Source organism: Nannobrachium achirus (genome assembly GCF_963921795.1).
Source record: "Nannobrachium achirus genome assembly, chromosome: 22".
Classification (NCBI taxonomy): Eukaryota; Metazoa; Chordata; class Actinopteri; order Myctophiformes; family Myctophidae; genus Nannobrachium; species Nannobrachium achirus.
In genome coordinates, this window is record NC_137829.1 from 45,050,895 (window position 1) to 45,063,870 (window position 12,976).

General features: G+C 43.7%; 1 protein-coding gene across 1 annotated transcript in view; it reads left to right on the forward strand.

Annotated features, from left to right (window-relative positions):
* The window catches only part of erbb4b (erb-b2 receptor tyrosine kinase 4b), a gene marked incomplete at both ends in the record, with an annotated part of 423,596 nt that overhangs the window by 255,035 nt on the left and 155,585 nt on the right, over nt 1–12,976 (forward strand). Inside the window, one exon of the mRNA XM_080752915.1 lies at nt 6,752–6,845. Coding sequence (XP_080609041.1) covers nt 6,752–6,845 — 94 coding nt within the window. The remainder of the gene's footprint in view (nt 1–6,751; nt 6,846–12,976) is intronic.

A 12,976-nucleotide genomic window follows, 5' to 3' on the forward strand; every position in this document is an offset into this window, starting at 1 on the left:
AGCCCCTATTAGTTTTAATGGGGGGTGAATAGGGAACATTTTTAAACTGAGGGATATTTCCACGAAACTTCACAGGTTGATCAATGGTATACATATGAACATTTTTTGTATTGCAAGTTTCCATGAAATCCAATATGGCCGCCACAATATGGCCGCCATAATGTAAGGACCCAGAAAATAGGTTTTGCCTCTAACTTCTGAACCAGATGAGCTAGAAACGCAAACTTGGTGTCTATTTCATGGTGTCTGACCATGGGAGACTCAATGGAATAGCTAATTTTATTATTGGGTGTGTCTGGACCTTTATTGTGCATATTTGCAAGATGGTGGACTCCCAAAATAGAGCTTTAACATAATTTCTACCATGATTGTTGACTGCTTTTGCAAATACAAGCAATATGAATCCATTTGCTAAGATTTATGGCACAGAAGGGACTTATACCTGTATTATTCTTGAGTTTGCATGTTGTCAAAATGGCTGTAAACGAGATATTATATTTCCTGTCCGATTCTACTGTATGTAGTTGTAGCAATGACTTCAGATAAAATCAGAGACCAAAACAATGTATCTTAGAAATTATTTTTTTATTTAAAAAATTAATAAAAAAGAGAGAGATTATCTCAATGAAATGAATGCAACTGCCTTTTTGGGTCTTTCACACATAGACATGCACATGCTTTCCAACAACTTCAGCTTCAGGGAAATTATAATGAACACATGATTAAAACAGGCTGCATTATAATGCAAATAATTGCTAGTCACTATCACTGTCATGTGTACCTATCCTGCTGCATCTTGTCTCCAGTCCTTGGCAATGACACCCCAAGTAGCATGCAATTCCCTTCTTCGCACATGAACAGTTTTTCTGGCAGCCTTTGATACAGCTACATGATATTGCCTTGTCCATTGATATAGGCCAGGCTGACTCTGTAGATGGACAGGGGACTGCCTTCCCATGGCGGCAGCATGATATAGGCATCTATATCATGCTGCCACCCACCTCCTAGACCTTCCAGAGCTGTGGGTGAGAACAGAGCAGGATGCATATCTTCCTATCCATCACATGGTCTCAGCCCTTGGACTCGCACAGTGTCGTGCCCTGCCCTTTATTCACAGCCTGAGTGGCAGAGATACCACCAGCTATCCCTTTTTCACTGGAAAGAAGGCATGGTTCAAGACCAGCATGGGTCTAGATCTCCCTGCACTTCAGGAGTTTGGTGAAAATTCCTCTTATTCCCTCTCAGAGGATGTCAAGAATCAGGCTAGAGACCTCACGATAGCTGTATATGCATCAAAAGCTGACCATTCGGAGGACTTTGACCTGGCAAAGCTGAGAGTGTACAAGTTCCTAAATAACCGATCAACCCTGTTGAAGCTGCTGCCACCTACAGAAAATGCCTTTGGCCTGCACCTGAAAAGAGCTGCTCTTGCAGCCATAATAGATAAAACTGCACACATCGCGAAGCCAGACATCCCTTGCTTCACTGAATATGGATGGTCTCTCAGTGATGGGAAGGCAGTCCCCTGTCCATCTACAGAGCCAGCCTGGCCTATATCAATGGACAAGGCAATATCATGTAGCTGTATCAAAGGCTGCCAGAAAAACTGTTCATGTGCCATCCATCCATCCATCCATCTTCAACCGCTTATCCGGAATCGGGTCGCGGGGGTAACTGTTCCAACTGAGACTTCCAGATTTCCTTATCCTGCGTAACTTCCTCCACTCCCTCTGGCCAGTCTGGAGATATAATCCTTCCATCTGGTCTTAGGTCTGCCACGGGGTCTCCTCCCAGTGGGACGTGCATCGAGGACCTTCCTAGGAAAGCGCTCGGGGGCATCCGTACTAGATGCCCGAAACACCTAAGCTGACTCCTTTCCAAGTGAAGGAGCAGCGGTTCTACTCCAAGTCTCTCTCGGGTGATTGAACTTCATGTGCGAAGAAGGGAATTGCATGCTACTTGGGGTGTCGTTGCCAATGACTGGAGACGATGCAGCAGGATAGGTACACATGACAGTGATAGTGACTAGCAATTATTTGCATTATAATGCAGCCTGTTTTAATCATGTGTTCATTATAATTTCCCTGAAGCTGAAGTTGTTGGAAAGCATGTGCATGTCTATGTGTGAAAGACCCAAAAAGGCAGTTGCATTCATTTCATTGAGATAATCTCTCTCTTTTTTTATTATTTTTTTAAATAAAAAAATAATTTCTAAGATACATTGTTTTGGTCTCTGATTTTATCTGAAGTCATTGCTACAACTACATACAGTAGAATCGGACAGGAAATATAATATCTCGTTTACAGCCATTTTGACAACATGCAAACTCAAGAATAATACAGGTATAAGTCCCTTCTGTGCCATAAATCTTAGCAAATGGATTCATATTGCTTGTATTTGCAAAAGCAGTCAACAATCATGGTATAAATTATGTTAAAGCTCTATTTTGGGAATCCACCATCTTGCAAATATGCACAATAAAGGTCCAGACACACCCAATAATAAAATTAGCTATTCCATTGAGTCTCCCATGGTCAGACACCATGAAATGGACACCAAGTTTGCGTTTCTAGCTCATCTGGTTCAGAAGTTCGAGGCAAAACCTATTTTCTGGGACCTTACATTATGGCGGCCATATTGTGGCGGCCATATTGGATTTCATGGAAACTTGCAATACAAAAAATGTTCATATGTATACCATTGATCAACCTGTGAAGTTTCGTGGAAATATCCCTCAGTTTAAAAAATTTCCCTATTCACCCCCCATTAAAACTAACTAGAAGCTGGGCGTCTAGTCGGCGACCTGGCCAACTCGGAACAATGTAAATAGGGAATGAATGCCCCGCCCTTTAATGCAAACCCCATTATACCTGTTTTCATAGGACCCGTTTTGACCATTTGTCTGCCTGTGTCCATTTTTGCCCATATATGGAGATATCTGTATCTGTCTGTCGGTGTCCATTTTATGTCCATATATGGAGATCACTGCAGTTATAGTTCTGGGTCCATTTTATGCCCATATATGCCCATATATGGAGATATCTATCTGCATCCATTTTATGCCCATATATGGAGATCTCTGTATCTGTCTGTCTGTGTCCCTTTTATGCCCGTATATGGAGATCTTTGTGATTCTGCATCCATTGTATGCCCATATATGCCATATATGGAGATATCTGTTTATCTGCGTCCATTTTATGCCCATATATGAGATTTCTGTCGCTTTTTCAAACAATCGTGGGTCGGGTCGGGTTGAGGCCGAGCACTGCACTACCTGCTGCGGTGGGGAACGCACGTGCCGAATTTGAAATAGGGAATGAATGCCCCACCCTTTAATGCAAACCCCATGAATGCCCCACCCTTTAATGCAAACCCCAATATACCTGTTGTCATAGGACCCGTTTTGACCATCTGTTTGTCTTTGTCCACTTATGCCCATATATGAAGATCTCTGCACACACAGTACCGGTTGCGGAAAACTCTGATGTCAGACTTTATGCCCATATCTGGAGAACGCGCGTGCCGGTGGGAAGAAGGGTTCTCGAGATACGCGGATTACATACATACATACACATTCACAGAGATTTTGTGTTGACTCGCTTTTTCAAACAATCGTGGGTCGGGTCGGGTTGAGGCCGAGCACTGCACTACCTGCTGCGGTGGGGAACGCACGTGCCGAATTTGAAATAGGGAATGAATGCCCCACCCTTTAATGCAAACCCCATGAATGCCCCACCCTTTAATGCAAACCCCAATATACCTGTTGTCATAGGACCCGTTTTGACCATCTGTTTGTCTTTGTCCACTTATGCCCATATATGAAGATCTCTGCACACACAGTACCGGTTGCGGAAAACTCTGATGTCAGACTTTATGCCCATATCTGGAGAACGCGCGTGCCGGTGGGAAGAAGGGTTCTCGAGATACGCGGATTACATACATACATACACATTCACAGAGATTTTGTGTTGACTCATGTGGCGTACGTGATGTCAGAGCCTTTTATGAAGTGATGTCACAATGACTCAGCGCTTGCGCCGATTTCCTCCGGAACAGCCTGATGTCAACAATCAGCTCCGCATAAGGAGATTCCGAACGTTTCGCGCCGGTTTCGGAAAACCGCGAGTCGGGTCGGGTCGAGGCCTGGCACTGCACTCCGCGCGGCGGCGGGGAACGCGCGTGCCGAATCTGAAGCCGGTGGGACGAACGGTTCTCGAGATACACGGATTACAAACAAACAAACAAACAGACAGAGATTTGTCGCATTTATAGATAGATAGGGGCTAATATTGAGGCGGCCATATTGGAACTTTTCCGTACAAATTGACCGGGTTGTCCATATAGGTTGTGATCCTACTGGGTCATAGATAATATTTCTGGTGGACAACCTTTTATGTCGGGGCAAATGCAGGTTTCCTAAAAAAAGGCTGGTTTGCCCCCTGGGTAATAGTACATTTACCCCCATTGATTCCAAATGGGGATCCCCATCCAGAATCAATGGGGATAAATTCATTGTAATCAAATTATTGTCTTGAATATATAATTGAACTCCAGTCTCCATGGCATGAGTAATCAATAGAAAAAAAGTCATTTTGGCGGTGAACTACTCCTTTAACTGTTCTGCTGCTGTAGACGGCGCTCACCGTCATTGAAAGGGTTAATACCATGGCGCCGTTGACGGTGAGGACTGTGAATCTTACTGTATATACAGTAAAGATATTATTACTTACGTAATGTCGCTCCGGTCCCGCCCGCATCGGTAATGTCGGCGATTTGTTTACAACGCACGTTGGGCGTGCACGCGAAGTGAAGCTCCTCAATGTTAAGTCAATGGAGAGGCCCATAAAGAAACTTCATTTAAACAAAATAGCCATTTTGAGACATTTTGCAGCAGATCTAAATGTAAACAAGGCACAAGGCAGGGCGCAGCCATCTTCCTCTTCTTGTCCCACACTGTCATGTGACTAGATGACGTAATCGTTGCCGTCAAGTGATAATCCAAAAAAACAAAAACAACCCCCTTCCAGCCCTTCAAAATAATAGCGGCGGCCTATGGAGGAAACTGCGTGGCACCGAGGCACCAAGCAACCTTCAGATTAAGGGGGCACTATTAGTGTTAACTGTCTTTCTGCCTGGTTCCATTAAAAAGCATACATACTGTATCAACAATCATCATATCATAAATAGCCTACACAAAACAATAATTATCATACTGTACATACAAAGTAAAGAGTAGGGGTGTAACGATACATTTTAACAGCGATACGATACGCATCACGATACATGGTTAACGATACGATACATGGACGATATTGGTTCATTCATGGCGATACGATACGATTTGATTCATATAGCGAAGAAATTAAATCTGTGTAAAACGTGTAAAAAATCTATTATTATGGAAGTTTAGTTTTTTAATTTCAAGATATTTTCAAAAAACATTCCCACATTCTTTTTTTTATGAATTAAAAACAAAATGTATGTTTTTGTTGTTGTAATTTCATGAAGAAATCAAAGAAAAAACAGAGAACTTCCATGAATTAGATCACAAAATGTTTAAGAAGTAGTGAAAATAGCCGATCTACAAGCTCACAACGCAGCGCAAACCGACAGGTTGTTAGCTTGTAGATCGGCTGTTTTCACTAGTTTGAGTCCTTTTGGGGCTTGAGCTAAAACGTTTGGGAATCTCTAGCATCTAGCATCTGTGTCGGGTGATTTCAATTTGAAAGTAGCAAAAGCAGATCTACAAGCTCAAAGCTTCAAGCTTGTGGATCCGCTTCCTTTTGATGCTTTAGTGTGACGCGGTAGTTTGATCAAGTAGGACGTTAATATACAAAAAAAAACACACAAAGATGAAAGGTGGAGATAAGAGGTTTCTACCCGACAGTAACAATATAGTAGGCCTACATGGGGGTTCTTCAACGTTTTCAGACCAAGGACCCCTTAGTTGAGAGAGAGAGATGAAGCAGGGACCCCCCACAGCACAATCTGATTTGACAAACAATTTGACAGCACAATCATCAGTGTATTTTGGATTCATGTCAATTTGATGTCATGTCGCTGCGAGGCGTTGTGAGCTTGTAGATCGGCTATTTTTGGCCAAAGATCTCAGAATATGGACGCTAGGGTTCAAGTGGTTAATATAAAAAAGGGGAAAAAAAAGGTTTCTATCACTCAACGATTTGGAGGACCCCCTGTAGTAACTCTGGGGACCCCCTGTTGAAGACCCCTGATATAGTGTATCCATTGTGGAGTTAAGACTCCAGTGGCTCTGAATTGCCCCCAAACCACAGAACCATCAGTATCGGTATATCTCAAAATATCTCTCATATTATTATTGTTTTGCTCTCTCTCTCTCTCTCTCTCTCTCTCTCTCTCTCTCTCTCTCTCTCTCTCTCTCTCTCTCTCTCTCTCTCTCTCTCTCCCTCCCTCTCCCTGCTCTTTGTTGCCATCTCTCTCTCCCTCCATGTCTGACTCATCCTCTCTCTCTCTCTCTCTTTGTCTCTCACTTTATCTCTCTCCATCACTCCCCACTTTTTTCTTCCTTCCGTACTGTTTCTCCCTCTGTCTGTCTTCATCCTTACCCTTCTCCCCCCCCTCTCTCTCTCTCTCTCTCTCTCTCTGTCTCTTTCTCTCTGTCTCTGTCTCTGTCTCTGTCTGTCTCTCTCTCTCTCTCTCTCTCTCTCTCTCTCTCTCTCTCTCTCTCTCTCTCTCTCTCTCTCTCTCTCTCTCTCTCTCTCCCCCTCTCAGGGACATCAGGGAGTACGCCAACGTCTCGGTGTGTGTGGAGTGCGATGGCCAGTGTGAGCAAGCCGACGATGACTCTCTGACCTGCCATGGCCCCGTAAGTTTCCCCCCCCCCCCGAGAGAGAGAGAGAGAGAGAGAGAGAGAGAGAGAGAGAGAGAGAGAGAGAGAGACATTCAGACATTCAGGACACGTGCCATGCAGTTAACCCATTTAGGCGTAGAATTATTGAATGCTTTAACCAGTGAAAAATAGCAGATATACAAGCTCACAGCGCGGCACCGAGTGCCGCGCTGCGAGCTTGTAGATCTGCTATTTTTGAAAAAGTTGTGAAAATGTGTGCACATCTTTGAATATATGTATTTTCAAAGCGAACGTTTGTAACTAAAATTTTGCTTCTGGGTGGTCCCTGGAACTAAATATTTTGAAATGGGGGTCCGTGGCCAAATAAATATCATTTTGGGGGTCCTTCACATGCAAAGGTTTGAGAACCACTGACATAGTAGTCTCTCAAGAACAGACTAACTAAGCTCCAGTTAAGTGAAAAGGACCTTTTCTTTGACGATGGCTGGCCAGATTGCTGACATAGAAACATAGATTTTTTTTTCCAAAAATCTTAGAAGGATTCAAAAGACACTTATAGAATCGGGTCAAAATTCTAATTTTCACGTTTTTTCGAAAATAGCAGATCTACAAGCTCGCAGCGCGGCACTCGGTGCCGCGCTGTGAGCTTGTATATCTGCTATTTTTTATATATTTAAAGCATAAAATATTGCGTCATAATGTGTTCAGGCCTAAACGGGTTTTAAGTCAGTCAGACCTGCTGCTCTTCCGCACACTGTTGGAATACTGACACCTTTTCCCCCCTGTGAGTTTCAAGTTTTCTTTTTCTCATTTTATTTAATTATTTTTCTCCTCTCTCGATTTCAGTTTAATTGAGCGGTGGAAGAGCAAAGTTTAGTTTAAAACCCATTAAGACCTGGAATTGTTTTATGCTTAAGCGATTGAAAAATAGCAGATCTACAAGCTCGCAGCGCTGCACAGAGTGCCGCTCTGCGAGCTTGTAGATCTGCTATTTTTGAAAAATCGTGAAAAAATATGTCATTTTCAAAGCAAACTTTTGTAACTCAAATCTCTGCTTCTGGGGGGGTCCCTGGGACAACATATTCTGAGATGGGGGTATGCGGGCAAATACATGTAATTTTGGGGGTACCTTGACATGTTTGAGAACCACTGATTCAGAAGAAGAATTTAGAAGACATTTTATAGAACCGGGCATTTTTCAACAATAGCAGATCTACAAGCTCACAGCGGGGAACTCAGTGATTGTATATCTGCTATTCTACCACTTTTTCTAGTCACAATGTCACATGTCCAAATACTGGATTCAGATTGGATTAAAACAGTGGTAAATTGGCCAACAACCCTCGCAGTTTTAACATTTCCAAGATCAATGCGCCTCCCAAACAACCCGAGTCGGAACACCTTCCTTTACCGACCCCAGTTCCTTACCCCCCGGCTCCACCGGCGGCGTCGCGTTGCTCTGCGTCGTACCGGCTTCATTGACGTCGTCACATTGACGTCCGACCGGCTCCACTGCAGCGCAGCGGCTGTGTATTCATTCTATGGCCAATATAGCCCATTTCCAAAACTACATGAAAATCACTTTCAAACAGGAATACAACTATTTGTGACCTGAATGTGAACGTATAGAGCACACTGTGCTCACAGCAGAGAGCAGCAATGCACCACGGACCACTTTGTTTTGTCATGATTAAAGCCTATGGCTATGTTGTATAATTTTATCAAAGAAGACCGCTGTAATTACATAAAAAAATATGCTAGGATTTCTGGGACATCTAGTCACCCTAGTGAATGACGTGAATGGATAGCCAACAGCAGAAAAGCACGTATGTAGCCAACATTTAGATATACAATGCATTTATTCATATTTTATACATGACTGGACGTTGTGGACGCCGTCAAAAAATTGAACCGGGGCGATTTTTGAGTTTGGACGCCGTCAAGCGAGCGTCCGACGCGGACGTTGACGTCGGCAGTGGAGCACCCTTCATTGATTAAAACGGGAGCGTTCCCAACGTTGACGTTGACGCGACGCTCGACGCGCCCGGTGGAGCCGGGGGGTTACCGTGAGCTGATTATTGAAAACGTAGTTGGTCTGAGGTCGACAGGTCGTCCTACGTTTACTAACGTTACTATCGTCATTTTGGAAGCGACCAGCCTCTATTCTTGGTAAATGGCTTACATATCTGATAATTGTTAAAGCAGTTTAAAAAAAATATATATATATATATATATATATTTTTTTCCCCCCTATCGATTACTCACCGCATGGAGACTCCAATTCATGTGGTTGTTTATTTCTGTCATTCAAGCCGATGATGGCCAACAAAGGAGACTGTTTGTGTCGGCAGTGGTTCTCAACCTGTGGGTCAGGACCCCCAGGGGGGTTCCCAAATTATTTTGGGGGGTCGACCCCAGATGATTAACTTGCAACATTGTTTTCTCACTCAACAATAAACAAACCAACATAAAGTGTAAGTGTATAGAGGGTATCTGCACATTTCTAAAGTGACAATTTAAGGACTTTTCTGATATCTCTAAAATGACAAATTAAACATTGGCCAAATTGTCACATATTTGAGACATAAATTGTGAAAATAGCAGATCTACATGCTCACAACGCGAGGCGTTGTGAGCATGTAGATCTGCTATTCACAATAGAACCGTGTTATACAAAATGCAATGCCTCAACTCCTAGTAGTGCTCGCCAGGGTGGGGGGTCCCCAGTTTAAATATGATTATTTTGGGGGGTATTTTGGTGGTCGTGGCCAGAAAAGGTTGAGAACCACTCCTGCAGTAAATAGTGCATTTTGTTATCATTTCCTACGCCATTGTTCACAGCTAAGAAGTGCGAGCAGGGCTGTATTAACCATTGGGCCGGTGGGGCCGTTGCCAGGGGCCCTTAGCTCTCAGGAGCCCTTGGGGGAACTGGCCCGTGTGGTCATTGACAATTTACAAAAATTACATTTATATTATAATCAAAAATCAAATGTGTGGGCCCCTTCTCTGTTGTCTACAGGTGCTTTCTTGGCCCACAGATGATCATCATGGCTTAAAATCCAAGCTGGGTAGTGCGCGTCGGGAGGGAGGAGGGGTTATGGTGGGGGGTGGGGGGGCCCTAAAAAAATGATAGGCCAGGGGCCCTCGCGGGGGTTAATCCGTCCATGAGTGCGAGACGCCGCCATGAAAACCAACCAATCAAAACACTGCACCGACGCACCACACCGTCAAACCCCATCTTCTGAGTAGGGTCGTTCAGTGCGTGCACTCAGCACACCGGTGCGCCGCGCACTGGATTTCCGAACGACAACACACCAAGTGCACCGAATAAACAAACGACAACATGGCACACCAGTGCGTTGAGTGCGCATTTCCGAACGCACCCTATGTTAAAGTGGTGACACAGATATGTGTTCTAAATGGGTTAAATACACTTTACTTTGTACTGAAGTTCAATGTCTGGGGGGGATATTGAACTTTGACCTTCAGGCAGTACCACTCGTCAACCAGTAGTGGTCCTTGGGGCTGTCACGATTATGACATTTTACATGACGATTAATTGTCACTCAAATAATTGCGATTAACGATTTAATTGTGTTTTTGTCGTTGACAATTACATTTCTGTTTGGCTTTTAGGCTTTGAAGTTGCACACATCACCTAAATATACAAAGAAACTATACTGACATATTTGACAACTTTATACTTAAAAAAGAACATTGATAGTGGAAATAGCCGATCTACAAGCTCGATGCGTGGTTGAGTTCAACATGGAAACGATTATGATGGTTATGACAAAATAATTGCGATTATGTCAAATAATTAGATGATTATGTGGTAATTGTGACAGGCCTACACACACACACACACACACACACACACACACACACACACACACACACACACACACACACACACACACACACACACACACGCACACACGCACAGTGGTGTTAGTTACAGTTTAATTGGATTACTCTACCGTACAGCTCAGAATAGCATTGTGTTATTGAATAACATTTACATAGTGAAGCTTTAAGGTGTTCAGAGGGAATGCACTCCCACTGGGCAAGGGTTAATCTTTGATGTTAACGCAAGCATGATACTGTAGTAGTACCTACGGTAATTAAGTGGATTTCCAAGGTCAAGGTTGTGCGTGCGTGCGTGCGTGCTTGCGTGCGTGCGTGCGTGCGTGCGTGCGTGCGTGCGTGCGAGAGAACAGCCATCTCTCCGTAATGTCCTTTCATAGATTTATTTCAGTTCTTTATTTCATTCGGGAGAAAAGCAACCAATGAGTGCCGACCGACCATTGTTGCCATGACTGCTTATTATAAGCGACTCTGGGCTTTTTTTTCTGTAAAGTTGCTTGTAGTTTGCGAGTTGCGCTTCTTTTGGGCTAGGGTTTCTAAAAGTGTAGTTGCTTATCTGGGCTTGTTCCCTAAAGGTTGTTTGAAGCAGTGGTTCTCAAACATGTCAAGGATTCGTTCATATTTTCATATATCTAAAAATATGTTGTGCCAGGGACCCCCGTACCAGATTTGGGGTGTATTTTTTAAATAGCAGATCGGTAACAGCTCGGTACAGTAAAAGCAGATCGCATTCGCAACGGTAACAGATCGGTAATAGCAGATCGCAACGCCCAAGGTGCAGGGGGCCTTAATTATTTTATACTTTAGCTATTGAAAAATAGCAGATCTACAAGCTCACAGCGCGGCACCGAGTGCCGCGCTGTGAGCTTGTAGATCTGCTATTTTTGAAAAGTCGTGTAAATGCTTGAATATATGTATTTTTTAAGCGAACATTTGTAACTCAAATTTAGCTTCTGGGGGGTCCCTGGGACCGCAGTGAATCCTTGCACCCAGAATTTGGTGTGACACCCCTGACTGCACCACACACACACACGCACACGCACGCACACACACACACACACACACACACACACACACACACACACACACACACACACACACACACACACACACACACACACACACACACACACACACACACACACACAGGCCAGCCACCGTGCACTGTAACTAGTCTGCTCCAATCTTATCCTGCTTTGGGATAAAGACAGGATGCTTTAAGTGAGATACAAGCCAGAGGGCATCAGAGCTGCCATGTGCCGTGGTCTGAAAAATACTCACATTTTTTACTCAAATAAAAGTATCAATACTGCACTGTAGAAATACTTTGTTACAAGTAAAAGTCCGGAATTCAAAAAGCCGTTGTGTGCTTGTAGATCGGCTGTTTTCGCTAGTTTAAATCATTTTTTAAATGATACATTTTTGGACGTACAAGGTTTCCACCCGACAATGACGAAATCATACTAAATAAGTGTCAAAATAAATTCCAAATATAAAATTATCTCGCGGCACGCCTGGACTGCCGTCCCGGCACCCCAGGGTGCCCCGGCCGTCACCCACTTTGAAAACCCCTGTCATAGAGAGACCAGGCAGCACTAACCGGCCCACAATGGGCGGGGACGGGTGGCTTATTTTATCGGTGCCTATGAAGCCGATCCGTCTGTTCGCGTTCGGGACGTTAAAGGTCACGACCGGCTTTTTATTCGCGCGCGTTGGTGGAAATTGGAAGTTAATAAGCATTTTAATAAGACACGTAATCAGCATGTGTGCAGGTGTTTTCATCAGAGTGTGTTGATGAAAGCTGTGGTATTCCATTACACCTCCTTTGTGTTCCCTAAATTGTTCGGTTAATTAGAAAGAGGGTCACACCCACACAGTCATCTCTCAAATTTCTTTTAATCCAACAACAAAACAGTCCTGCGTGCCGGCATGGACTTCATCATTGATCTGTTGTTATAGCCAAGTATGTCGTTGCTGACAGGCCAGAAACCGTACAAAATGAACTCCCTACTTGATCACAGAGGAGGGGTCTTCAACATGTTCAGGCCAAGGACCCCTTAGTCGAGAGAGAGATGAAGCAGGGACCCCCACAACCTGTTCATAGATTCCACATAGTGAAAGGTCAAATGTATTAAGTATTGACGGTTCAAGTGGTTAAATATCTGAAAACACACATTGACATGAATCCAAAATACACTGATGATTGTGCTGTCAAACGATGAAACTTTATGGAATCTATGATTAGGTTGTGGGGGTCCCTGCTTCATCTCTCTCTCGAC